The sequence below is a fragment of the Arvicola amphibius genome, chromosome 2 (genome assembly GCF_903992535.2).
Source record: "Arvicola amphibius chromosome 2, mArvAmp1.2, whole genome shotgun sequence".
Classification (NCBI taxonomy): domain Eukaryota; kingdom Metazoa; phylum Chordata; class Mammalia; order Rodentia; family Cricetidae; genus Arvicola; species Arvicola amphibius.
Genome location: NC_052048.2, coordinates 154,953,202 through 154,978,460, shown reverse-complemented (window position 1 = coordinate 154,978,460; position 25,259 = coordinate 154,953,202). Strand labels below are relative to the sequence as shown.

General features: G+C 43.3%; 1 protein-coding gene across 1 annotated transcript in view; it reads left to right on the top strand.

Moving 5' to 3' along the window:
• Slc25a13 (solute carrier family 25 member 13) overlaps positions 1-25,259 on the top strand; it is a 186,020-nt gene that overhangs the window by 37,666 nt on the left and 123,095 nt on the right. Inside the window, exon 3 of the mRNA XM_038319714.2 lies at positions 282-424. Coding sequence (XP_038175642.1) covers positions 282-424 — 143 coding nt within the window. The remainder of the gene's footprint in view (positions 1-281; positions 425-25,259) is intronic.

Here is a 25,259-nt window from a genome sequence, read left to right as displayed (position 1 = left end):
GAGCTGCCTCACTACAGCCTCCTGAATGGGGATTCAGTGCTTCCCAGTTGATCCCACTTTAGACAGGACGAGTTATTAAGCTCACATGCTTGGAACCCAGCACTTCTCTGAAGTGACGGGTGATAATCGCCTTTTGAAGATGACATTAACTTATGTGATTTTTATCATCTTTTGAATGTTTGTGGCCTTTTCAGCATTGAGCATGATTATATACTTTTAAGAATCAGCTATATTAAATAATGTCTCTTACCTCTTTTTCTTCTTCTTTTTTTTTTTAACAGTATGCAAGCATTGAAAAAAATGGTGAATTTTTTATGTCTCCCAATGACTTTGTCACTCGGTATCTGAATATTTTTGGAGAAAACCAGCCCAACCCAAAGACTGTGGAACTTTTAAGCGGTGTGGTGGATCAGACCAAAGATGGGTACGTGCACTTGTAATTAGTTTCCTTAAGTTTTCTGCTCACGCCAGCTTTGTTTTTACTAATAATAAATAGCTCACTAAATGTATACATCCTATATAGCTCCAAAAATGTTTTTTCTACGCATTCATCCATCATTTTAGAAATGATGTCTTTAATATTCATTCAAGAATTGTTTCAGAGTTGGTGATTCCATGTTTTGAAGATGTGTTTATAGCTGCATGAGACTGTTGTAACTGATGAGGCGGTGTGAACATGTATGAGTGTATTTACATATATGTTGTGTATCTCAAGATAGCTATAAAATTATGAACTTCAACGTGACTCTATGGACATAACTTCTATTGTTTTTCCCTTTGTCCACATTGTCTTTAAATTTTCACATGTGGTAAAATGGCGTTGAAATGGGAGACAGAAAAATCTCATAACTTCAAGTTACCAAGGAAGAAGCCTTTGCCTGGCTGGAGGCCCCATTGAATAGCTCTGAGCAGGTGCTCTGCGGAACACCCTTCGCCTTGTCCCCTACCTTATGTTTCCTCTGTGTCTTCTCTGGAATTGGTAATCTGGCCTTATTTGATGGAGGAATCTTGGACTTGTGTAATTAAACATGTTGAGTTGAAAAAGTTATCTGGGTGAACCTTAATCCTGTCACAAGTGTTTTTGAAGGTGCAGGCAGAGGAAGATTCGACACAGGGCCCCGGTGTTATATAATTGAAGAGCTAAAGTCTGTGTGAGGCATCCCCAACCAGGAGAGCCTGCAGTCAGCCAAGCCTGCATGAACCTAAAATGGAGCTCCTTAGACTCTGGAAAGAGATCCCATCTGGCCTTGCTAACACCTTCACTTAGGACTTGGGAGTTTCTGAACTGTAATAGAATATGTTCCTTCTGTGTTCAGTCTTCCAGTTTGTTGTAAAGCTTGTTTTATTTATTTTTAAGTGACAAAAATATTTATTATATACAACTATTTAGAAGTACACATAGTAGAACGGACTAATCTTCCTAGTTAACATACCTTTTACACTATGTGCTTCTTTTGTTTTAGTATTCAGAACATTTAAACTTCCCTTAGCAATTTCAGGTGTACCTGTGTGTTTTTAATCATAGCCCCACAGTATCCAAACTGTCTTTTGAAAATACTTTGTTCTTTGAACATAAGTCACCTTGATGCTTCCTCCCCATGCCAGCCCCTGGTAATCACCATTCTGCACTGTCTGCTTTCATGGATTCTGTTGTTTTTGGATTCTGCTTATAGGCGAGAACTTGCGTCCTTTGTTTTTCTATGCCTGGCTTATTTCGCTTAATGTTTTGTCTTCCAGGTTCGTCTACATTGTCACATGTGTTAGAAATTCTTTCTTAAGGTTGAGTACTATTCCATTAGGTGTTTATAGCAAATTCTTAATTCACTCATCCGTTGATAGATGCTTGAGTTGACATCATCTTGGCTATTGTAGCTAACGTTATGGTGATCGTGGGAGCGCAGCCGTTTCTTTAAAACACTGACTGTGTTGTAATTGATTGTAACAGTTTTTTCTCTGGGAAATTAGAAAGCCTATAGTTCTAAAGAATTTTCGTTGGTCAATGACGAGCTTTATCTACAATAAACATCCCTTTCTTCGCCCAATAGTACCTTTTGACTTATCAGCGTTCTGTTAAGCAGTGACTCCCGGTAGCAGCTGTTTCGTCTGATTTGGGGTTGCACTCAGCAGCAGAGTTGAAAGCCTGTGGTCAGCAGGGCCTCCCTATCTGGATGTGAGTCTGGCATATCTGGGGTACAGTATACAGGGCTTGGTGGGAGAGGCAGGCCTTGTCTAGACCATGTAAGGAATCCTGAACTCTGAGGATGAGATTCTCCGCAGGCTGTGGAGAGTCACCCAAGGCTGGTTTGAATCAGGAAGTTTGCATGGTTTCTTGCAGGGCAGCGGAATCCCTATTGATAGTCTTCATTGTGTTTAGATTTTTTTCTTTGTTCTACTGTTTTAATCGATTTAAGGATGGATTTAATCAATTTCTGAAGGCCCTTGAGGGAGATGAAAAGAGATTTTGAATGTCTGGGGCTGGAGGCCTCTGGTTTGGGGGCTTCCTGAGTGAGGGAGGCTTTGCATACATCTGAGGAGGGAGAAGAGATGGGTTTCAGGATTTCTTAGGGCCCAGACCCCCTTAGCTAAGCCATGTAACTAAGCAGGGTGTCCTACTGTTGGGAGCTGTGAACTCCCAGATCCTGAATTTCTTGTAAACAACTTGTTTTCCCCTGATCTGAGTGCCTACCTCCCAGCACGAGGTTCTCAGGAGTTCCTGATGGCAGGGGAGTGGTTTTTGGTGCTTTGGCTGGGGCATGGCTATCCCTATATAAGCTTTCCCTGGACATAATAAAGGGGGCATTCTTGGGGCATTCTGGCATTAAGGATGACCTGTGTCTCTGTCTGTGAGTTTGTGTGTTTCAATCTCCAGCCCCTTGCCTTGTTCACAAACTGTATGGTAGCGCATGGAGCGCAGATGGGCGTGGTGCGCTGGGTGTGTATGGCTTCTGATGGATCTTTTAGACTTGGTGGTGACTGTAGCTTTTGATTAGGATGGAAACGGTGCTGTGTCTGTCATCTAAGTGTAATTTTCATATATAGCTCACACTTCTTATCTCCTAAGAACCAGGTGGAAATCTTATGTTGGTCCTCATGAGCTTCACAACACATTTCTGATTGTAGTGATTATCTCATGAGAGCAAGCTAAGACCAAAAATCTTCATGGCTAAGTGGGGCTTGGATGAGCTGGGGTTGGTGAGTGATTTCTTTTAGCTGGCCATGTAACAGATGCTGAGCCCTTCCTGGCAGGGGGCTCAGGTGACTGGAATATCATCTCATTGGCTTGCTAGGATGGTGTATAACTTTCCCATAGACAGCTGTCCCTTGATGGCCCTGCAGTTGGTTTCAGGGCCCTCACAGGGTCCAGCCAGGGTCCGCCCATGCTCCTTCCAGAAGAGTGCTGCCTGTGGGTCTCACATCGAGCCTATCATGTTTGCCTCTGTGCTTGAAGTCATCGTAAGATGACTTAGTAGCTAACACAGTGCAATGCTATCTAAATAGTTTTGTCTCACATTGTTTAATGACAAGAAAGCCCCTGTTCAGTACGGGTGCATATTCTTTTCTGAGTGTTTGCTAGCTGTCACGGTTGGTTAAACGTTTAGATTTAGGGCCTGTGGACACAGACGGCCAACTGTTCATGCTTTCCCTCTTGGGTGTAGAACCCTGTGTCCTCCGAGAAGATGTGCTCTGTGAGAGCAGACTTGGGGAGTGTCAGGTACCCTGGTGTCCGCGATGGGCCCAAGGTAGAGGCGACCTCCTTGTCAATCCCCAACCACATTTTATTGTTCTCAGCCTTGGGCCAGTACTCCTGCCTGAGGATTGTAGGGTGTCAGAAAAGGTAGAGAACAAGGGCCATGTGGCTGGTGCACAGTGTGTTGTTCCTTTCCCATGTTCACCGCTTCCTTCTTAGTGATGAAAATACAGCCTTTTAAATCCTTCCCAGAGTGAAGGAGGATATAATAGTGTTGATGATAAAATCATTTTTATATACCTGTTTTCACTTTGTGAGGCTGTGGTGAAGAAATCCAGGCCTTGGCCACACGCTGGGAGTTAATGAGGTTTACAATTGGCAGTGCTTAAAGAGTATTAGGGTAATGTATTTAAACATCAGCTGTTCACAGGCCGCCTGCTCACGTCTGTGGAGTCGTCCCATTCAACAGAGGAGACCTTTCTGTCTAATGACGGTGGACAGACATTTCAGGCAAACACCTGAAATTCATAATCTGCAGAATTAAGCAAAGGCATCTTTTTAATTAAAAAAAAAGCCTTGATAATAATCATCACCAGTCAAACCGAGGAGCTTAAATTTTCTTCGTAGTCATCAGACTCCCAAATTAATCTACCAAAACAAAAGGCCTCATTAAGAGCTCTCATTGAATCAGCGTTATTTTCCTTCTCTTTCTGTGGATGTCTGATTAACCCCCTTTATTTTTGCATTACTCACTCCATGTTTAATATTTGATGTCTGAAATCATAGGGATGCATGCAATGTGGTGGCTAGACGCTGTCTACAAGGAGTAAATTAAAAAGGATTTTTAAAAAGGTTGGTGGTATTATGTTGCTGATGCATTTGAAAATCTTGAGGAATGTCAGATGCCGGGCTCTTATTTTTCTTTTTAATTCCAGAAAGGGTTGATTAATGACTAGGTACTGATTTCACATCTCATTCATATGTACCTACTGCTCCCCCCTTCTCCTCTTACTCACCCGAGCCCTCTTTGGGAGAGTTTTTCTCCAGGGGCAAGGTAAGAAATGCCCATGGCTAGAGGGGAAGGGGAGGTCACAGGAGGCTCTTTTGTACAGGGACTGCTAACAGAAGGCTTGTGATGGGCAGGAGTCTGTGGAGAGCCGAGAAAATCCATCACGGAGGTAGGAAAGCAAAGTCATTTTGCTCTAGACTAGAAGATTGGCTCCTTGTAAGAACATGGAGAATTCTAGAACAAGTGGACCCTGGAAGCCCAATGATCTTTTCAAGAGTCTAGGTGGTGAGAACTGTTCCTGCACTAAGGAGGATGTGCAGGTGTCTCTAAGACAGAGGATGTTGAAATGGTCCAGATTCATGCGGAAACCTGACCCCACAGCTACGAATCTAAAAGGCGGGGCTTTGGAGAAGTGGTTACACAGGCTGTGTCTCCTGGATGGGATTAGTGATTTTTTATGGAGACTTGAAGGAACCTGTTCACGCCTCCCACCATCTAGGGAAAACAGAAGGTACTGTCTGTGTGGAACAGGTCTCCACCAGACACTAAATCTACTGGCGTCTCTTGATCTGCAGAATTGTCAGCCAAACCTTTGTTCATGAGTTTGTTCTTGCAGGCTGAGTGGAGCAAGACAGATGCCAAGGCACCGTGTTGCCTTTCTCGTTATCACACTGGAACAGCGGCGAAGGCAATATTTTCACTCCAGAGTGTTGCTGAGGATGAAAGTTACTGACTTTTCTCAAGGTCTTGAACATACATTGAGCAACTAAGTGGGGACGTACACATAAGAACTTAATATGCTTACTATAATTAGATGGTTGAGGAAAAATGATCCGTTTTGAATTAATAGCTGAATTAATATTTTCCTTAAGAATGAATTATTTTATAATAATTTTTTTCATGTGACAATTTCTGGATAATAAAAACTTTCCTAATGTTACTGATGATAACATTAATGAAAGTAGCCTTTTAAATATGGTAATGAAATGTCCCCAATGTTCAGAATCCACATAACCTAGGGGGCAGTATTTTTAGTTGGCCAAGACCTGCTGTAAACGAACTCCAGCTGGATGAAGGGTCCGCTCAAGCGAAACTGACTGGGTGTCAAGGCAACAGCGGGAAAGATCCACACAGCTTCCTCTTCCACGCTGCCACGTTCCACTTCCACGCTGCCATGAATCCCTAAGAAATAGCTGCTTGTTAGTGTTGCTACTGATGGTACAGCAGAGAATAACACCTCAGTTTCCTGAAAGGACCATTACAACCCTACTTTCTCTTTTCATTGTGAATCTGTATGAGCCTTCAACTAGAAGAGCGCATTACCACAGACTTAGGCAGTGGTTTCCACTGAAATGTTAAAAGAGCTTTCAGAATTAAATGTGCTATTTTTTCACTAGTGCCTTTGTTTAAAAACAGAATTTTTCTTTCCCTTTCTTTCTTCCTTTCTTTCTTTTCTTTTTCCTTTTTTTTCTTAAGACAAGGTTTCTAACAGTCTTAGCTGTCCTGGATGGTGCTCGATTTGTTGACCAGGCTGTCCTTGAACTCACTAAGATCTACCTGCCTCTGCCTCTCTAGTGTTGGGATTAAAGGTGTGTGCAATCACCACCCGGCCAAAACCATAGATATTTTTCAAACAAATGTTTGTATTACCATGTAATACAGCTGTTATCAACCTGTGAGTCATTGCCCCCTTTGACTTCGAAGGAACCTTTTACAGGGGTAATGTAACATCATTTGGAAGATACAGGTTCATATTAATACATAGCAGTAGCAAAGTGACAGTCATGAAGTAGCAACAAAAGTAATTTTGTGGTTGAGGTCATCACGACACAAGGATGTACTGATGGGGCCGCAGCATTAGGAAGGTTGAGAACCACTGATGTAATAGATTTCTTTTTCCTCTTCTTTGAGTTTCTTTGAGAAAGGGTTTCCCTGTGTATCCTTGGCTGTCCCGGAACTTACTCTGTAGACCAGGCTGGCCTTGAATATACAGAGATCTGCCCGGCGTGTGCCACCACTGCCCTTCATGGATTTCTTTTTTAATGGATTAATATACACACTTAAAACCTCTCAGTTTTAATTTCTAATAGTATGGTAGATATGATCTATATAAGTAAAAGCTCACTGGGGTCCAAGCAATTTATAGACTGCTAAGGTGCCCCAGAACCCACAGGTTTGATGATTGCTGGCTAGGAATAAAATGGAAAGGAAGATAGAGAGAGACAGTGCTGGGCTGGAGACTGCTGGTGAGGTTCAAAAAGACGTTTACTCATGACATCATTGATTTTTTTTTTCTTCTCTTTCCTGGAAACAGATGAGTGGGAGGTGTCGAATGAGGTATTGCTATGTACAGAGAGAATGAAACAGTAGAGTCGTCTTGAGTAGGATGTGTGGATGAGGGAACAGCAAGACTGCGCAGACCCACCCGAGCATCCACCTGGGCATCATCCTAAAACCAAACCAAAGACCCCTTACTATATGTACTAGCTGTCTTTTTCATCACTGTGGCGGAAGCAGCTTAAAAGAGGAAGGATTTATTTGGGTTTGTGTTTCAGGAGACAGGTTCTGTTTGGCAGCGAGGGTATGCTAACTGGGCGTGTCTGTGGTAGTGCCGTCTGCGGGGGCAGCAGCTCTAGGCACAAAGCTTGATCAGAAGTTGATGGAACAAGATCAGAAGTGGACGCCACCTTCGAGGCTTGCCAAGTGACTCACTTAAGCTTGGTAGTCTGTCCACAATCCCAGAAGGTTCCATGACCTCCCAAGCTAGCACCACCCGCTGGTGACCAAGTGTAAACACACAAATCTATGGGAAATAGTCCACCTTCAAAAAACACAGTAAGGCTGGGTGTCTTTCTTACATGTCAGCTGCTCCAGCCCTGGCATGGAAAAGAAAGGGCAGGTGTAGCAAGGCATGAGGTCTCGGCCGTGAAGACTCTAGAGTAGGAGGCAGTCCATACAGGTATGGGAACACAGGGAACAATTAGACTGTAGAACATATTTATTTTCTGGGCTTTTTTTGGGGGGGGTGCCTAGTACTGGGCACTGAACTCGGGGCCTTGTGGATGTTAGGCAAACACTATCATTGAGTGATACTCCCAGATAGATTATTTTGCGGGGAGGACAAAGAGAGGATGGTGAAGTCAAAGCAAAGGTGTCAGCTTCATGAATTGCATTATTCAATGTGGATGGAAGCTGCTGAGATTGGGGTACAAGGGGAGAGAGGAGGAAGACTGAAAGACAATGGCCCCAAAGCAAGAAGCAGAAATTGAGATGAGGATCCGTCCTGTTGAAAGCCTAGTTCTGACTGTGGAGTGAACGGCTAGAGGGGGTGGGGAAGAGCTCTCAGCAAAAGGGAAGTTAATGTGAATGGGAGCCTTGGTGTGTGAAGCACCTGAGATTTAAAGAGTCAGTAATATATTGCAGCTCTTTGGATTTGAAGGATAAAGATAGTAAACAATTTGAAGATTAAGGTAGGAGCGGAGTTGGAGACAATGCCAGCCCAGCACCTAAAAGAATGGGGATGGGTAGGGAGGGAGCTGAGCATGATGAGGTCAGAAGACAGAACGGGTGCCAAGTGGCGTGGTGCGATGGAAACATTACTCTGGACCATGCGTAATTAAATCTCAACACAAAATTCACAAATAAAGGGAGTGCAACCATTGTTATATAAAGTGCAGCACAAATCTCTTTTTCTACCAATGTTTGTATGGGAAGAACAGGCTGTGAACGTTACTTCAGTCTTCACCAGAGCGGTGAGGGTTTCCAGAAGCAGAGCTGCTCTGGTTTGCCTGCCCCCCCAAGACTCCTGTTCGAAATGCCTTCCCAAGGCAGCAGCATTGAGGGGTGGGCCCTTGAAACACGGAACTGTCAGTGGGCTAATGATGCAGGAGAGTGCTCTGTATAAAACCCATGTGGCTGGCCTTCTCATCCTCACTGGTGTGATGGTTGCTGCAAGAAACCCTTAACAGATCCAGCCCCCACCCCCAGCGCTATGAGTTAGTGTCCACCTGCTGTTTGTAGATGACCCAGGCTAGAGCAGAATCCGTGCTCGAGAAGAAACATCAGGATTTAGTGCTTACCGACTTTCCCTCTGGTCACTTTCCAGAATGCGCTGCGCCCATCAAGTAAGCTGTTGAGAGTAAGTTTTGAATTGCAATCTAATCAAAAAGTTTGCCTTGCCAGGTCGTGGCAGTGGCGCACGCCTTTAATCTCAGCACTCAGGAGGCAGAGGCAGGCAGATCTCCATGAGTCCGAGTCCAGCCTGGTCTACAAAGCGAGTTCCAGGACAGCCAGGACTGTTATATAGAGAAACCCTGTCTCAGGAAAAAAAAAAAACTTTAGGGTCATCAGTTTGGAGTGAAAAGGGCAAGAGTTGAGAGATCTTCCTGCCTCAGCCTCCCACAGGTGAGGTTTCAAAAGTCTATTCCCTCCCACCCCCAGCCCAGCCTCTTAATCTTTTCCTGAGCAGTTGTATGGAGACTTCTCTGGGACGTGGGTTAGTATTAACTCTGAATGACTTACACCCTTTCCAGTGGGTGGGTGGGGGTGAGTTTCAGTTCATACTAATATTTCTAATTCACAGATAAATTAAACTTACAAAATTAAATTTAAATTATTTTTATTTCTTTGGTTTTCTGTGTTTTTTTCCATTGAAAATCCTAATTGCCAGCAACATTCCCATAACTGCATCTTTGTTTTACGCAGATGCTGAAAGTAACAACACTTATATCGTTTCTAACAATTAGATAGTGAATGAAGATTAAGGTTTCTTTTCAGCTGTTTGTGCTTAGACTATATTCCACAAAATAGATGCAGTTAAGAGATTGCGTCCTAGAGTGTTTGAGTAACTCGTTGCTCTGTGTGGTTTGGCCACTGACTTGATATATGGTTAGGTTCATTTGTTTCAGTTTGTTTTCAATTTTTAGGCATTGCTTTTTTTCTCTCTCTCCTTTTTGCTTTTGGACCTAATTGCATTTTGCATATGTATAACATATGTTCCCGAAGTCCAGACTGTAACAGAAGAGAGGTCTGCTGGGAAGCCTGACTCCTGTCTCTCCTGAGCGCCTTCCTCTATGGGGTTGCTCCCTCTACAAAACATTTCTCTTCCTCAGTGAGGGAATTGATATTAATATTTGTGATCAAGTTGGCTTCTTATTCATATGGAACAGACAGCTAGTAAGTGCTCTCTCTCCCCACATACTCATGCCACATATCACACACACATATACACACCCACACTTACACCACAGCCCCTACCACATGTACACATACTCACACACCACACACAGACATCACACACACATATACACACCCATACATACACCACAGCCCCCACACCACATGTACACATACGCACACACCATACACACGCACCACATAAACTCTGACACCACAGCCTCCCACACCACATATACACGTACACTCATACACCACACTCTCCCCCATCATACCCTCACCCACACATGACACCCCACACCATATACCCCCCCCCCCCCAGACCACACACACTTTCTCTCTCTGTCTCTGGAGAGAGTGCTTATATACTTACGTTCATATGTGTTAGGTTTTCCACAGAAAGAGTTATTAGTTACAGGCTTACTATAAGGAATCAGCTCCCCGTTATGGTAGCTGAGCCATCCCATGTCTTGCCCGTCTGCAAGGAAAGCCGTGATGTGGTAGTTTACCTTCTGAGGCCTGTGAGCCCTTGGAATAGCTCTCAGACTGGGACTGGGGAGATGGTGCAGTCAGGAAAGTGCTTACCACACAAGCATGAGGTTCTAATGATATGTAATCCTAGTGCCCACATGAAAAAATGACATGGTACTGTGTGCCTATGATCCCAACACTGGAAATGCAGAGACAAGGGTTCTGCGGCTTGCTGGGCACCTACTCTGGCTGAATCATTAAGCTCCAGGTTTCCTGAGAGACCCTGTCTCTGGAGGAGGATGGAGGAGGACACCCAATATCCTCTGACTTTTACCCCTGTATGAACATTAGTACACAAATAAATGAATGCAGATTCTCTCTCTCCCTCTCTCCCTCCTTCCCTCTCTCCCTCTCTCTCTCCCTCTCTCCCTCTCCCCCCCTCTCCCTCCCTCCCTCTCCCTCCCTCTCCCTCTCTTTCTTTCTCTCCCTCCCTCTCTTTCCCTCTCTCCCCCCTCTCCCTCTCTCTCTCCCTCTCTTTTTCCCTTTCTCTCTCTCCCTCTCTCCCTCTCTCCCCCTCTCCCCCTCCCTCCCCCCCCCCCCCTCTCCCTCCCTCCCCCCCCCCCTTCTCTCTCGGTGAAACCATGTTCCAGCTCAAGTGTTCAGCTAAGAGCCCATGGTCTTCTCTTTTGTCCTCAAGTGTTTGTTCCATTCAAGCTGTTGGTGGTTGGATAATGCCCACCATATTGGGAAGCAAGTTCATCTAGGAAAATGCTAATCTTATCATAAAAATCCCCTCATAGATGTATATAGATTACTGCAAAGCAGTCTTTCGTCTTGCTCTCCGAATGCTAATCAAGTTGACATATAAAATAAAGAGTTGTTAGAGATGACTGGACACAGCATAACAGGTACTAATTGCTTTCAGAATTGTTCCCGTATTCCTGTTTGCTCACCAAATGCTTCTTAGACATCTTTTGGTGTTACGGTTACTCTTACTGGTATAACATGCATATGTACATACATACATACATACACACATACACACACATGCACAAAACTTCTGATAACTCCTTCCACCGGGCATAGTGGCTCTCTCTCATGGAAAAGCATCCCTAATGGAAGGAACACTGGCTGCTGACATTGCATCTTACTGGGTCCCTTAAATCGGGTGAGACCTTAGGCCAGTGGCCTGCACTCCCTGAGCCTGCTTTGTCACTGAGGAAATGGTGTTATATCTCGCCGGGGGAGTGCTTGATGTTGTTCCCAGGACATGTGGAGGTCCAGGTAGCTTCCACCTTAGTTGCCTCACGAACAACCTCTATTGATTCCACCCACTGCCCGACAGCTTCTGCCTTGCGTTTTTCTGGAGCTCTCATCTAAAGAGGTGCCTGTTCTGGCCCTTGCAGTTAATTTCTTTGCTCGTTCATTCTTCAGCCGCTCTCCTCAGGTTTCTCTTGCTGTGGGACTGAATTTGCCCTTGTTGAGTCTGCAGCAGTCTCCAGTGATAATATTAGCCCTCAGGCCAGCCCAGTGGCCCCTTCACGCCTCTGGCAGTACTTTCTGTCTTTACTCGGCACCGCGTCAGCCTGATCTTCAGTCTCACCATCTGCATCACCTGGACTCCTTTTCTGGGTCTTCTGCATCTCTCTGGGTTTCACTAGTATTTTCTGGCTCTTCATTTCCTGTGTCACATCTTAGATACTCAAAACTTTGGTACTCTTCCACCTTCAGTGCCTTTCCCTCCACTGAAGCATCATTGTCTTTTGTTCCCCGCACCCCTGCAAGGGACCGGACACGGAAGCACTTTGAAGGTGTTCAGAGTCTTGACCTTCACAAACTCATCCCTTCTGGTCCCTGATCTGTAGCATGAGTTTGCCTAGTTGGTGCCTTATACAGAAGAGTTAAGAAAATGCAGCTGTGCCCCTCTCCTCGGTGTACACCATGCCTAAGGCTAATTTAGAATTAATTTTTAGATTCATTTAAAAAATAGAGATTTTCACTTCAGAAACGAACTAGCCAAGCCTTGTAAGAACCTGAGGAATGGCTGAAAATGTAATTCAAGATTTCTGATCCATTTGCCTGCTTCAGTGTTTTATGTATTTATTTTTGAAGACAGGAAGAGGAAAGTCACTAACTTTAGAGATGAAAGAGGAAAGGTTGAAGTTTCTCTTCTGTAGTAATTATCTGGAGAGAGTTTTCAGAGTCCTGTAGTTTAATTTGCTTTGTAGAGATAGGAAGTCCTCTCAACAGCTTGCAGTTCCAACAGGGACCCCTGCTGCAGCTGCTCACCACAGTAGTTGCCGCTTTAGGTAAGTGTATGTCGTCACGAGGCTTTAGAGACAGTAGGTTGGTAGTGTGGAGTAGGGTGGGCACACAGCACCAGATGGGCAGACCCAGTTTTAGATAAGCATAATAAATACTTGTGAGGATTTGAATGAAAGTCTACATCCAAGGGTAGTCCCTGTTGGAACAGGGAAATTCTCCTTATACTTTAAGATTCTTTGTACAACAAAATGTAATTTTATATAAAAAAATTCACTTTTTATGCCAAACTTTTGCCAATTTTATGCAAATTTTGTTTGTAGTGGGGAGGTGAGCAGGGTCACATCCCGCCACCCGGCTAGCTTTTCCCGAAATAATTACACGGCAACTGTATTACTTTAAACACTGCCTGGCCCATTAGTTCCAGCCTCTTATTGGCTAACTTTTACATCTTGCTTAACCCATTTCTAATAATCTATGTAGCACCACAAGGTGGTGGCTTACCAGGAAAGATTCAGCATGTCTGACCTGGTAGCTGGCTTCATGGTGACTGTCTGAGGCGCCTGCCTCACTTCCCTTCTTCCCAGCATTCTGTTCTGTCTATTCCACCCACCTATGTTCTGACCTATCAGGCCAAGTAGTTTCTTTATTAATTAACCAATGAAACAACAGATAGATAGAAACACCCCTACATCATTTCCCCTTTTTCTGTTTAAACAAAAAGGAAGGCTTTAACTTTAACATAGTAAAATTACATATAACAAAATAGTTATTAAGCAAGAATTATAGTTACAATATTTATATCTACTTTATCTTTTATTATAACTAAGGAAAACTACATCTATTTATTCTTCAACTCCATCCTAAATAAACAAGAAGTAAGCAACTTCCAAAGCTCTAGAAATGACAGAGACAACTCGCTGCCCGGACAGTCATCCAAAGTTCCTCTGTACCGTTGGGCATCCATCTTCGGCCTTCAGGCCCATAGTTTCCAGCAGACATTTCCATGAAGCAGGAAATTTCAAAGACAGTTCAGTCACTTCCTGCTATGTCCTGCAGAATGTCTTGCAGACTCTTTCATGAATCAGGAACCCCGAAAGATCATCTCACCTTTAGGCAAGTTCAGCAGTCTTCTCTCTGCGGGTTCTCTGTGTCCAGTCTATGCATCAGTCCAGGCAAGAGCAGTTTATTGCCCATATGGCTATCAAACTCCATAAGGAGCCTCTTCGATGCCCTTCTTCCTCTTGAAGTAGCTGGTGCTGCCAGGAGCAGATGTGTCTTATTGTCATGAAAAACCCTAAGTTATTAAACCATTAAATGCCATATTCTGTAGTCTTTGAAAGAAATGAAGAATGCCTATCTGATATATATCTATGCACATCTAGAAAATCTAACATAACTCCAAGCTTGATTATTATTGATAATTATCCATTAGCAACCTATATTTCCTAATTAAACATTACATTTTAAAAATCAACTACACAATCACAATACCTTAATCAAGATCAAAATACATATACATATAACAAAATTGACCTTAAAATCTATACCAATGCAAATTATTCATATCTATATCATTTGGACATATAATTTTTTTAAAAAAATATTTTTTATGGTTTATTTAACTTTTTATGTGTTTTGGTGTGAAGGTGTCAGATCCCCTAGAACTGGATCTTCAGACAGTTGTGAGCTGCCATGTGGGTGCTGGGAACCGAACCCAGGTCCTCTGGGAGAGCAGTCAGTGCTCTTAACCACTGAGCCATCTCTCCAGCCCCTAAAATTTTAGTCTAAATGAAACTAGGAGTAGACTGTACGCCATGTTTTCTTTATTGTGAACTTTAGGTGAAAACCTAGAAATAACTACTTAATCAGAATTTTAGAAACAGAAGTAGCTTTTTAATTTCACTTTCCATTCTTGATATTTTTTAGGTTATTGGGCTAACCTTCCCAGCCATTACAGTTGTTGCAGTCCTGCGTTAATTTGATTTAAAACTATAGCTTGTCCTGTGTAACCCTTTAGAGGGGGCATGGCTACAGCTCTGTCCATCTTGGTTGGTTCCTGTTCTTGACTGGGTTTTGCTCAAAGATGTATTTACCTTTGTAATCAGTTTGTTTCTTAATAATTGCTTTGTAGAAACACCCATTTAACATAGATTATTGAAAGCAAAACAAAATATAGATTATTGAAAGCAAAACAAAATATAGATTATTGAAAGCAAAACAAAATATATACTCATTGTCAAGTTTCTTTTTTTTTTTTTTTTTTTTGCCCCTGAATCAAACATGTGCTGCTATTTTCTTTGCCTCGTGGTTGGAGGAATGTTAGGGGAGCATCCAGGATTGACAGCAAGGCACCTGAAGCAAAGCCACTGCGCCCTTTGTGGCATTTCTTCCTTCTTTGGGCCAGGTAACAGGTGTGGTGTGTGTCCCCATCAGCAGGAACGCCTTTATCCTGGCAGCGATTTCTGTTGAGTTGCTTTCAAGTGGACTGGATGGTACTGGTGGTACTCCTTCACCAGCCTCTGCCTTCCCTTTCTAGGAGGGGAGTTTTTCTTTCTCTGTACTGGGGAGAGTAAGAAAATATCAAGGAGTAGGAGTGCCACTGGGGGATTCTCTTTCTATGTGTCCTTTAACCTAGCAGTGAGCTTTGGAGGCTCTTTACAATGCAACGACAGACAAGCTTGTGGCTCTGGCTGGGCTGAGAGCTCGAGTGTACCGGCAGATCACGATATGTCCCAAAGCAGCATCTCTCTGTGATTTGGGAGGGGTAGGCCTAGTGGAAGAGGATTGTTTGTAATTTGAGACAGTTTACAGAAGTACACTGCTTCTTTGTACGCAGATGCTTGTCTGTGATGGTATAAGATAAGATATATCGGGTGGCTACTACTGTTGATTCCAGCATTTTCTAGAATACCCTGCATAAACCAGTTATTTCTGTAATTGAAACTACATGATACTTCATTCAGTTTTGAGTATTTAAAATATTTTAACTATGTGAGATAACGGAGATGATGATGCATGAATTAGTTTGATTATGATAATGATTTCAGAATGTGCATGCCTGTGATCATATGTTGTATGCCCCAGTGCATGCAATGTTTGGGGGTCAATCGTACCCCAGTCCATTTAGAAACACGTTTAAGATAATGAATGCGTGTAGCGTTGCATACTTTCTATTTGCTTCCTACGTACCTTCTTTACATTTCTTTTGTTGCTGAAAGCCAGTGCATTCTCTCCCTCATTCCTGTTAGAAACGAATGTAACACTTTGATAGGAGACAGAGTAGTTTTTGCAGCACGGAGTAAAATTGCAAACACTTCGCCCTCTGTTTGCATGTGATGCTATGACCATTTGATGAGAAGTATTGTCCCTGAAATTCAGTCTGAATTTTCATTTGACCAGAAATTTGTGCAAATTCAATTTAGGATCAACATGTGGGCACTTTTTTCCTGTTCTTATATACAGAAAATCATAATCTATTTTAAGCTTATTGTAACTGATGGAACACTTGTTTACACGGGTAAAATGACTCTATGCAAGTTGTATATTGAAGTTCATGTTAATGTTTGCTATTTAATAACACCTAATGATATTCAATGAAGGGTTATGCTGAACTGGAGAGAAAATGTGTTACCCAGGCAACTGGCTCTGGCAGACTAGAGATTCAGGCATATGGCTCTATAGTACACATTATTTCAGCATCTTTAAGCATAAAGAACCACACATGTAATTGACTGTAAAAAATTACTGCTCGGTTACTGTATTGTATGGTCACAATAGAAGTAAATGAATACGTCATTGTTGTTGGAACAAGTCTGTTGGGAATCACTCGTAGACTCTAGTATTTAAGAAGCTAAAATACAATAAGAAGAAAATAGCTGGTTTAATTAACATGTAAAAATTGGGTTAATTTGAATTCAGCTGGCACAGCAGAGATTAATGTTTGCTGGGGACTTGGGGTGATATTCTGGTTAAAGATCATGTACTTTTATATCTTTTGTCCACACCATGCATCACTTTATGTTTCTAAAAATGATAGAGGCCTTTCCTGTCTTTTACGTTTTGCTTTGCCTGGGATTTATATTACGTTCATACCAAGAGAGGTTTTGGTGTACTTTTACCCCAAACCTAGGAATTATAATTGAATGAAAGAAAATGCTAAAGTATTTGTAACTAATTAAAAATGCTTCTCATGGGAAATCAGTCTAACTTGATTTCATGTATTTAAACATTATTTCAGTTGATGCTTATTATTTATTTATACTTTCTCAAGCAGAGTGGTTTAATAGGAATTCACCATTGGCAGAGGAAAAAAATCGCCTCTTTGCCCTTGTCACTGTGTGTGTGCCAATGCTTAGAGACCTTTCATTTGTTTTCCAATATTGTTTGACTTATTATTACTTAGGTTCAGAGATTCAGAAAAACCCGAGAACAGCAGTGTCTTCCAATTAAAATCATTCTGCTTATTGTGATTTTCTTTAAATGCAAAGACACAAGTAACTGTCTTTTACTGAAAGTCTCCATATTGAAAATAATTCCTCATCCGCAGCCGACTTAGGGTCTCAGGGTCTTTTATGAGATTTCTAACTCTAAGCCCAGGGAACTGCCGTCCTATGAGCAAGGGGGGTTTGCAGCGTGTACCCCGCTACTGCTTGGTCTCTGCATTTAAAATAACTGATCATTCCGAGTTAATCTGGATAAAGTAACAAGCCACGTTGTGGGGACCATTTGCCCAGTACACAGTGGTCCTGGGAGTTTCCCCCTGGAGCCTTCCTTTCCTTATTGTGTTGTTTTTCCCTCATGACAAACTAAAGTCCTTCTCATTTTTTCACCTGCCCACTCCTTTCTGGAGCAAGGCAAGACAAGAACCCGCGGTTGGAGAATAAACAATCTTAGTAGCCACTTAGAGCTGGCTGACAGATTGTTCACCTGCTGGCTTTTCAGTCAGTGATTGCTTTTCTGTGGTTTAATCTCCCCATTATCCTTCATTTGCCCTTTTAATAAAGTTGAAGCCTTCTCTTCCAGTCTTAACTAAAGAAGAAGGAAAGATGCAGGAAGCTGAGCTTTTTTTGTGTGTTTTTTTAAGCTGCTGTTAACGTAAATCATTATCCCAACAGGCTGTGCAGGTACTTTTCTTCTTTAGTGTCTTTTTAAAAGACAATATTGAAATTAAAATGAGCGAGTAATTCATAGCAAGGTCTTTTTTGCCTCCCTGTTTAAGCTCAGTACATTTCTCCTTAAAAAGTTTTTGGTAACCTTCAAATATTAATGATGGAATAGACATAGAAAACGTTTGTGATAAATGTTTACCAGTCTGTTCTCAGTATTTGTAAATGCATGGAATTGGAGTAATGTAATATATGATAGGGTGAGTTTTTAAAAAAAAATAAGATTTTTATTTTGTGTATATGAATGTTTGCCTACATGTATGTATGCATGCATGTATGCATGTGTGCATGTATGCGTGCATGTATGTATGTGTACCATGTACATGACTGCGGAGGTCAGAGGAGGCTGCTAAGCCGGCATCTCTCCAGCCCCAAATTACCAGGTTTTATAACTGATATTTTCTACCATTAATATCTATTTATCTAGACTGTGGTGAATGAATTTAATTGTCTCTAGCTTAGGAAGCTTATGGTATTCTTTTCTAGGATAAAACTGGCCACACAAATTAGAATATTTTTATACCTCAAAGTGTGAATGGTAGAATGTTGGGGCTGTGACTCGGGCATGGACACAGATTTTCCCGAGATCATTGGGTTTGGTTACCTGATAGGGAAGGAGAACAGATGGAGAAAAAGACGTCATTTAGTGTTAGCTGACTATTGGTAACAGAGAGCCAGGAGAGAAATGAGCCATGTTGGTGTAAGTGCTTGATACCTCTGACGTGGAAGAGAATGTTGAAGAGAATGTCAACCCCTGGTTGACATCGTCAGTCTGAGGAGCTTGAGAGCCATCTGGAGTGTGCGGTAAGGCTGTGGGCACATCGGTAGCATTGGCAATGTGGATGTCACTTGCTGAGTGAGGCTCACAGTTCTAAAAGCTTGTTTATTTATCTCCTTTTGCCAATATGGAGGCATTGATGTACACAGAGGTGGTATTTATAGACCAAATTCATGATAACAGCACAATAAAATCACCAATAAAGGTATTTAACAGCTTTTTAAAGCCAGGCAGTAGCCTGCCTCTGTGAATGGCATGTAATCTGCCAGCTTTCATTGGAGTCCATGAATTTAAACAGACCCTCGGCAAGCACTCCAGTAAGGTTCGAACCCTAGTAGAGCTATGATTTTACACTGGCTTTCAGATGGATGAGGCCAAGCCCACGTTGGAGCCAGGTGGGCTTGGGAGATTCCCTGCTGCCGGAGGACCCCACATGGGAGAGAAGATTAAGTCAGGTGAGAGAGACAGATCCCTCATGGACTAGGAAAGGGACCACTGCACAGCTAGTGGCCATTTATTTCCACCTCACTCCTGCTGGCTTAAAACCAAACAGCTCATTGTCTCTTCTTTAGTGTGAGTTTTCATAATCAGGACTGGGAGGCCTCTGCAAGCTCTCTGACCATCAACTAGCCTGCTATATAAGGGTGTTTAAGTGTGAGCTCCCTTAAAGGGCATAAAGGGCATAAAGGGCATTTCACATCCTTGGTGACCTTAGAGCTTTATCAGTCTTCTGACTACTCTGTTCCTGAAACCGCAGGCCTCCAGGTGTGATCCAGTGGAGATAGGGCCCTAGGCTGTGACTTCTAGGAGAGGCTTGCTCCTTCAGACTGTCTTCTAGCAAACTGATCCTGAATGTGGCCATGTGTCCTCTGCTTTAAAGGGCCGTGATGTACTGTCTCACGGGGTCTTTTAACTCTGTCAAGATCTGCCACTCGCCTGCATATGCTGTCCAATGATGCTGCTTCCATGTACACGGGGAACAAAACTCTTCATATGCCCTGACAATCTTCCCTTTAGCTACCAGCTGTCTTTTCTTTTAATAACACAACTCTGTATTGATTCTTTAGGAATTTCATATCATGCACCCCAATCCCACTCACCTGTCAGTCCCTTCATAGCCGCCCCTCACCCCTGTTGCATCCCCCCAAAAGAAACCCCCGCAAAACAAAAAACAAAACCAAACACCCCACCTTGCTCCTCCATATCTCCAGCACCTCTTGATCCATCCTTGTCACACTGGGTGCTGCGGTGTGTTACACCCTGCTGTCCAATCAGCCGCATCCACAAAATGTTCATTGCAGTGGGTCACTGGTCTCATTCAAGGCCTCTGGCACACCATCATCACTGGACCCTCACCGAAACTCCTCTCGGACATCCTGCTGTAGCCCCAAGTGATAGAGGTTCTGTGGTTATTGTTCCTTCACACACTCCAGCAGGGCGTAGATGGTGTAGATGTTAGAGTGGCCAACCCAAGGCCCAGGATGTGGGGGTCTGGATGGTAGCTGAGCTGATCTCTTTAGGCCACTGGGACCGGCCCCCTCAGGCAAGGGGCAGAATGAGTTCTCCTAGGCGCATGTCACTGGGGCTAGCTCTCCAGTGCCCATGGTGAGTGCAAGGGCCAGCTCCGGGGGAGGAGGGCGCCAGTGCAGCTCTCCTGATGCGGTGTTCAGTGAGGGGCAGGGCCATCTTTCCCACTGTCAGGCTCCACAGGATAGAAGCACACTGTGTTCAGGACCCTCATCAGACCGATGAAGAAGAGTCTCCGGGCCTCAGTGTGGGGCCTTATTCTTTGCATTCTATTCTCTGAGTCTGGAACGATCTTTGCATGTGTTTGTGCTAACTGGATTACTCTTCCACAAAAGAGTGGTTCCTTTTGTGGCCCATTGGGGAAAAAAAAGAGTGGTTCCTCGAGGACCCTTAATTTAGTCATCTGTGTCTAGGACCGTGTGTAGCTTGGAGTATGAGCACCATACCTGTGGAGCGCCTTGTTTGCAAGGCGTCCAGAAGGGAACGAACAGAACTAAAAAAGCCAAAAATCTATTGAAAGATGTTGATATTACAGAGTTCCTAGCTCTTTCCCGGGGATCACAGAGTCAGATTCCCATTACTGCTGCTGCTTCCTCCTCCTCTTCCTCAGTACTTGAGCTTGGGTGGTCTTGGAACTCTGTTTCTGGAGTTAGATTTTACCGTTTGACTTTTATCTCTGCCACTAATCCTGGACAACTGCTCGGCTTCTGTCGCACACACAGAAGGGGGTAATAAGGAAAAGTTATTTTTGGGAAGCACTCTTGTGGTTAGGAACTGGAGTGAAGTGCTAACTGGATTTTGATATTGTCTACGCTCAGAGTTCCTCAGGTATGAGCAGATCAGAGCCTCGTGCAGCTGTGTAAATCCTCACGGCCACAGAACTGGCCTGGAGATAGGAGCCAGGCGAAGATGAAAGGACCACATGGGGTCTCAGCCTCTGCAGGGTGGGAATGAGCCCCAGCAGGGAGGAGACAAGAGCCGGAGTTACCCATCTTGTATAATCGAAGTTCCTGCCATGCTCACCACGCATTTGCTTCCTTTTTCAGTCTTGCCTTCTCCTCGCCCCCTCATTCAGTCCTTCTGCCTTATCAAGCCTTGCTTGGACTTTTGCTGTTTTGTTTTGTGTGAATTTCAGTTTTTTTTTCTTTTTTCAAAAGCAGCATGGTTCATGTGTCACTGGAAAATTAGAAAATATCAGGAAGAGAAAATATTAAATTTAATGACAGATATCTATAGTTAACATTTTGATAGGCATGGTTCAGACTTTGTGGTTATATAAATACTTTTGTCCACTTTTAGCAAAACGGAGTTACTTTTTAGTTTTGTTCTTTTGATCGTTTTTAATTTTAGTATATTCTCTATTATAGCTATTCTAGGGTATGTGAATATATGTGTGGGTGCGTGTTTCGAGTACAGAGAATAAACTGTAAGAATCTCTCCTTTCACCATGTTGGTCTCAGGGATAAAACTCACTTCCTCAGGCTGGGTAGCAAACCCATTAAACCTGCTGAGCCATCTCTCTCCAGACCTGGTTTTTTGAGACAGGCTGTCCTGAGAGCCCCTTGTGGTTCAGGCCGAGATCCTCCTGCCTCTGCCTCCCAAGTGCTGAGATGGCAGGCATGTACCAACAAGCTCTGCTAACAGAATCAGTTACTACATAGTTTAAGTGAGGTTTTTTTGTTGTTGTTGTTTTTTTGCTTAATCCCACAGGTTTTTGTTTTTCTTGTAACACTTTTGGTGGTTAGGTAATATTGTAAATATACATGTTTCTTTTAGTAAACCAATCACATGTTGTATATTGAAGTTGTTTTTTAGTTTTTGACTAGTGTCATGAGTGTTCTGTGAACGTTCCTGGAAGCAAAAGCTTGTACAAAATTCATTAACTTTTCTCCTAGGAGAAATTCCTGGAAGTGGGATTGTGGTGTCAAACAATGTGCTGGATAATTTTATGTGAACTGGCCCAGGCTAAAGTCATTTGAGAGAAGAGAACCACAATTAAGAAAATGCCTTTGTAAGTTTGGGACGTTTTCTTAATTAGAGTTTGATGGGAGAGGGCCCAGCAATTGTGGAAGGCACCATCTCTGGGCTGGTGGTCCGGGGCTCTGTAAGAAAGTAGATTGAGGAAGCCATGGCGAGCAAGCCAGCAAGCACAACTCCTCCATGTCCTCTGCATTAGCTCCTGCCTCCAGGTTTCTGCTCCACTTGAGCTCCTGTCCCGACTTCAGTGATGAAGAGTGATATGGACGTGTGAGCCAAATGAACTCTTCCTCCCCAACTTGCTTTTTAGGTCTTGGTGTTTCCTTACAGCAATAGAAACCTTGAAGATAAAGAATAATGGCATTTTAAGATGCTTTCTCTGTTCTCAAACTGCCCTTAAGAAATGAGAATTTAGCTGGGCAGCGGTGGCACATGCCTTTAATCCCAGCAATTGCGAGGCAGAAACAGGCGGATCTTTGTGACTTCGAGACCAGCCTGGTCTACAGAGCTAGTTCCAGGACAGCTAGGGCTGTTACACAGAGAAACCCTGTCTTTAAAAAAAAAAAGAGAAAGAAATGAGAACTTGGGGCTGGAAAGATGGCTCAGTGGTAAAGAGCCCTGGATACTCTTCCAGAGGACCAGGGTTCAATTCTCAGCACCCATATGGCAGCCCAAGACTCTCTGTAACTCCAGGAGTTTTCCAACACCCTCACACAGACAAAACACCAATGCACATAGAATAAAAATAAATTATTTTTTTAAAAAAGAAAGAGATGAGTGCTTGGCCCTAGCCACTCATCTTTGTGACCTAGGCCCTTTTGGTTCTTCTCTGTATCCTACCAGCACATCCTCACACACCCAGTCTCTTCCCTTTCAGCTCTTGCTCCTTCTGAAGAGTACACAGACACGTCAGGAGACCTGTCAGGCCTGTGCTACGCCCGTGGATGTCCTCGCACCCCAGCCAGCTGGTTCCTCTGTGTCTCTTCCCCAGGCCTTCCTTCTTCGGTGCCTGGCTTGTTGCTGCTCCTCTGGCCCATCACTCTCTAGTGTTTTTATCACTCTCCTGTGCCTAGTTCACCTAGTTCACCTAGTTCACAGAGCAGGAAGTTTAGAAGCCCTGCTGCGGGGCTGGGCTCTCCATCCCTCCCACCTCAGCCCTGCTGCGGGGCTGGTCTCACCGTCCCTCCCACCTCAGCCCTGCTGCGGGGCTGGTCTCACCATCCCTTCACAGGAGACTGATCTCATGTCCACTCCATCATCTTCCTTCCTATTTCAGCAAGGTTTTCTGTCTCATCCCTCAATATAACAGTAATCTTTCTCTGTGGACTTACTGAACTGTCTCTAGGTCTGATGTTACTGCCCAGGTTTCTCCTGAAGTGTAGCTTTCTCTCTCTGTTCTCTTACATTACTAAGAGTGGTCTCTTGCAAAGTTGGCATTGTCCAGAAGACTAAAAGTTGTTACGTTTGCACTTGGTAGGCTGCCATCTAGTATCTGTTATGTGACACAGTGTCTACTTTCTTGTAAACTGTGACAGTGATTTTGTTGGTTTGTTTTGTGTAACACTGGCTATCCTGGAAATCACTTTGTAGACCAGGCTGGCCTTAAATGCACAGAAATCTGCCTGCCTCTGCCTAGTGTAACAATGTATTTTACTTTCTGTCTTTTAGCATGTGTTAATTAAACAGAAATGGGGCTTCATTCAGACAGGTTCATATGTGATCCATTTTTTTAAAAATGATTTTTTTAAAGATTTATTTTGTGATTATATGTGTATTAATATTTTCTTGCATGTATGTGCACCATGTGAGTTCCTGGTGCCCACGAGGTCAGAAGAGGCGTTGGCTCCCCTGGGACTGAAGTCACAGACATTTATGAGGTGCTATGTGAGTGTTGAGAATCAACTTGGTCTTCTACAAAAGCGACAAGTTATCCTAACCACTGAGCCAACTCTCTCACTCTATGCAACCATTTTTATCCCAGCTCTTCTTTTGCTGAGTGTTGTATAGTGGTTTGCAGTGTCTGGTCTGTTTCACCCGAACTTGGAGGTGCTGTAAAATTACCACTGTTATAAATGGGTCAAAAGAACAGTGACTCTGGTGTTCTGGAAAATCAAATGACATGCTAGAAAGAAGTTCTAGTCATTTAGACACATAGTCTCCCTTAGTCTGTGAGCTGTGTCTTGACACGTGATTTCAGTGTTTGTTTCTACATTCCTTGGCTGTGTCTTACTTTTAGTTGCTGTGAATGAGCATTGGCATAACATGCCTCTCCTTACCTGCTTGGCATGCAATTCATCAGACGTGTGTGATTATTTCTAAGGGGCATCTAACACAGTGAAAGGAGCTTTGGCAGTTGGGGGTGGTGGGAAAGGCAGCAAGTGAGTTCACCAGCCAGGTTTGAACTTGATGAAACTTGTATCCTTCCCTGTAACACGTTAATATCCATTAAACCTGTAAAGTAAGGTTGAAGCAGTGTTGATACAAAAATATAGATGTTTGTGGAAACCATGCTGTAAGTGAGTATAGCACTATGTAATTATTCCCATGGCCTTCCAGTCAGATTACCTTGAAAATCCAGAATGATCTTGATGAACAATAGAACATTATGATTTCATGGTTCCTCTTTATACCTCCTACGTAGAGGTATAATGCTTGTATCTAATAGGATTACCAAATTACATACATTTTGGTATTAGTAATGTGCCTAAAATACCAGTCTTCACTGGCCAGTTATGGTTTTGAAATGAACCTTTTATAGCCATATGGAGTCTTCAGGCTTCTCATCATTCTGAAAAAGTCAAGTTGCTCTTTTTATTGAATTTTAAGTCTTGTTCAGTCCACAAAACAAGAGCTTCTTTCTATACCCCACACAGTGTGGTTCTTTTAGCTAGCCTGATGCCTTTGCAGGTTGATTTAACCCCATACTAGCTGTCTCAGCAATAGCACCTTCTGCTGTCCACTGGTCTTCCTCTAGTGAGCAGGATAAGCAGGGCTGCTGGTGCCTGCCAGGCAGGCAGGAGGAGCAGTGACAGACAATGTGGAAGCAGACAGAAACAGTTGCCCTGGTTCCTGCAGTGCTTTGGGAGGGATGGACCAGTTGGTTAGTTCCTCAAAGGCACCCTTTCTTAGAACATTCTTGGGAAGATGATAGACATGCATATCTCAGATTGGTCCCAGTCTTCAGAAACTCTCCTATAATCCCAC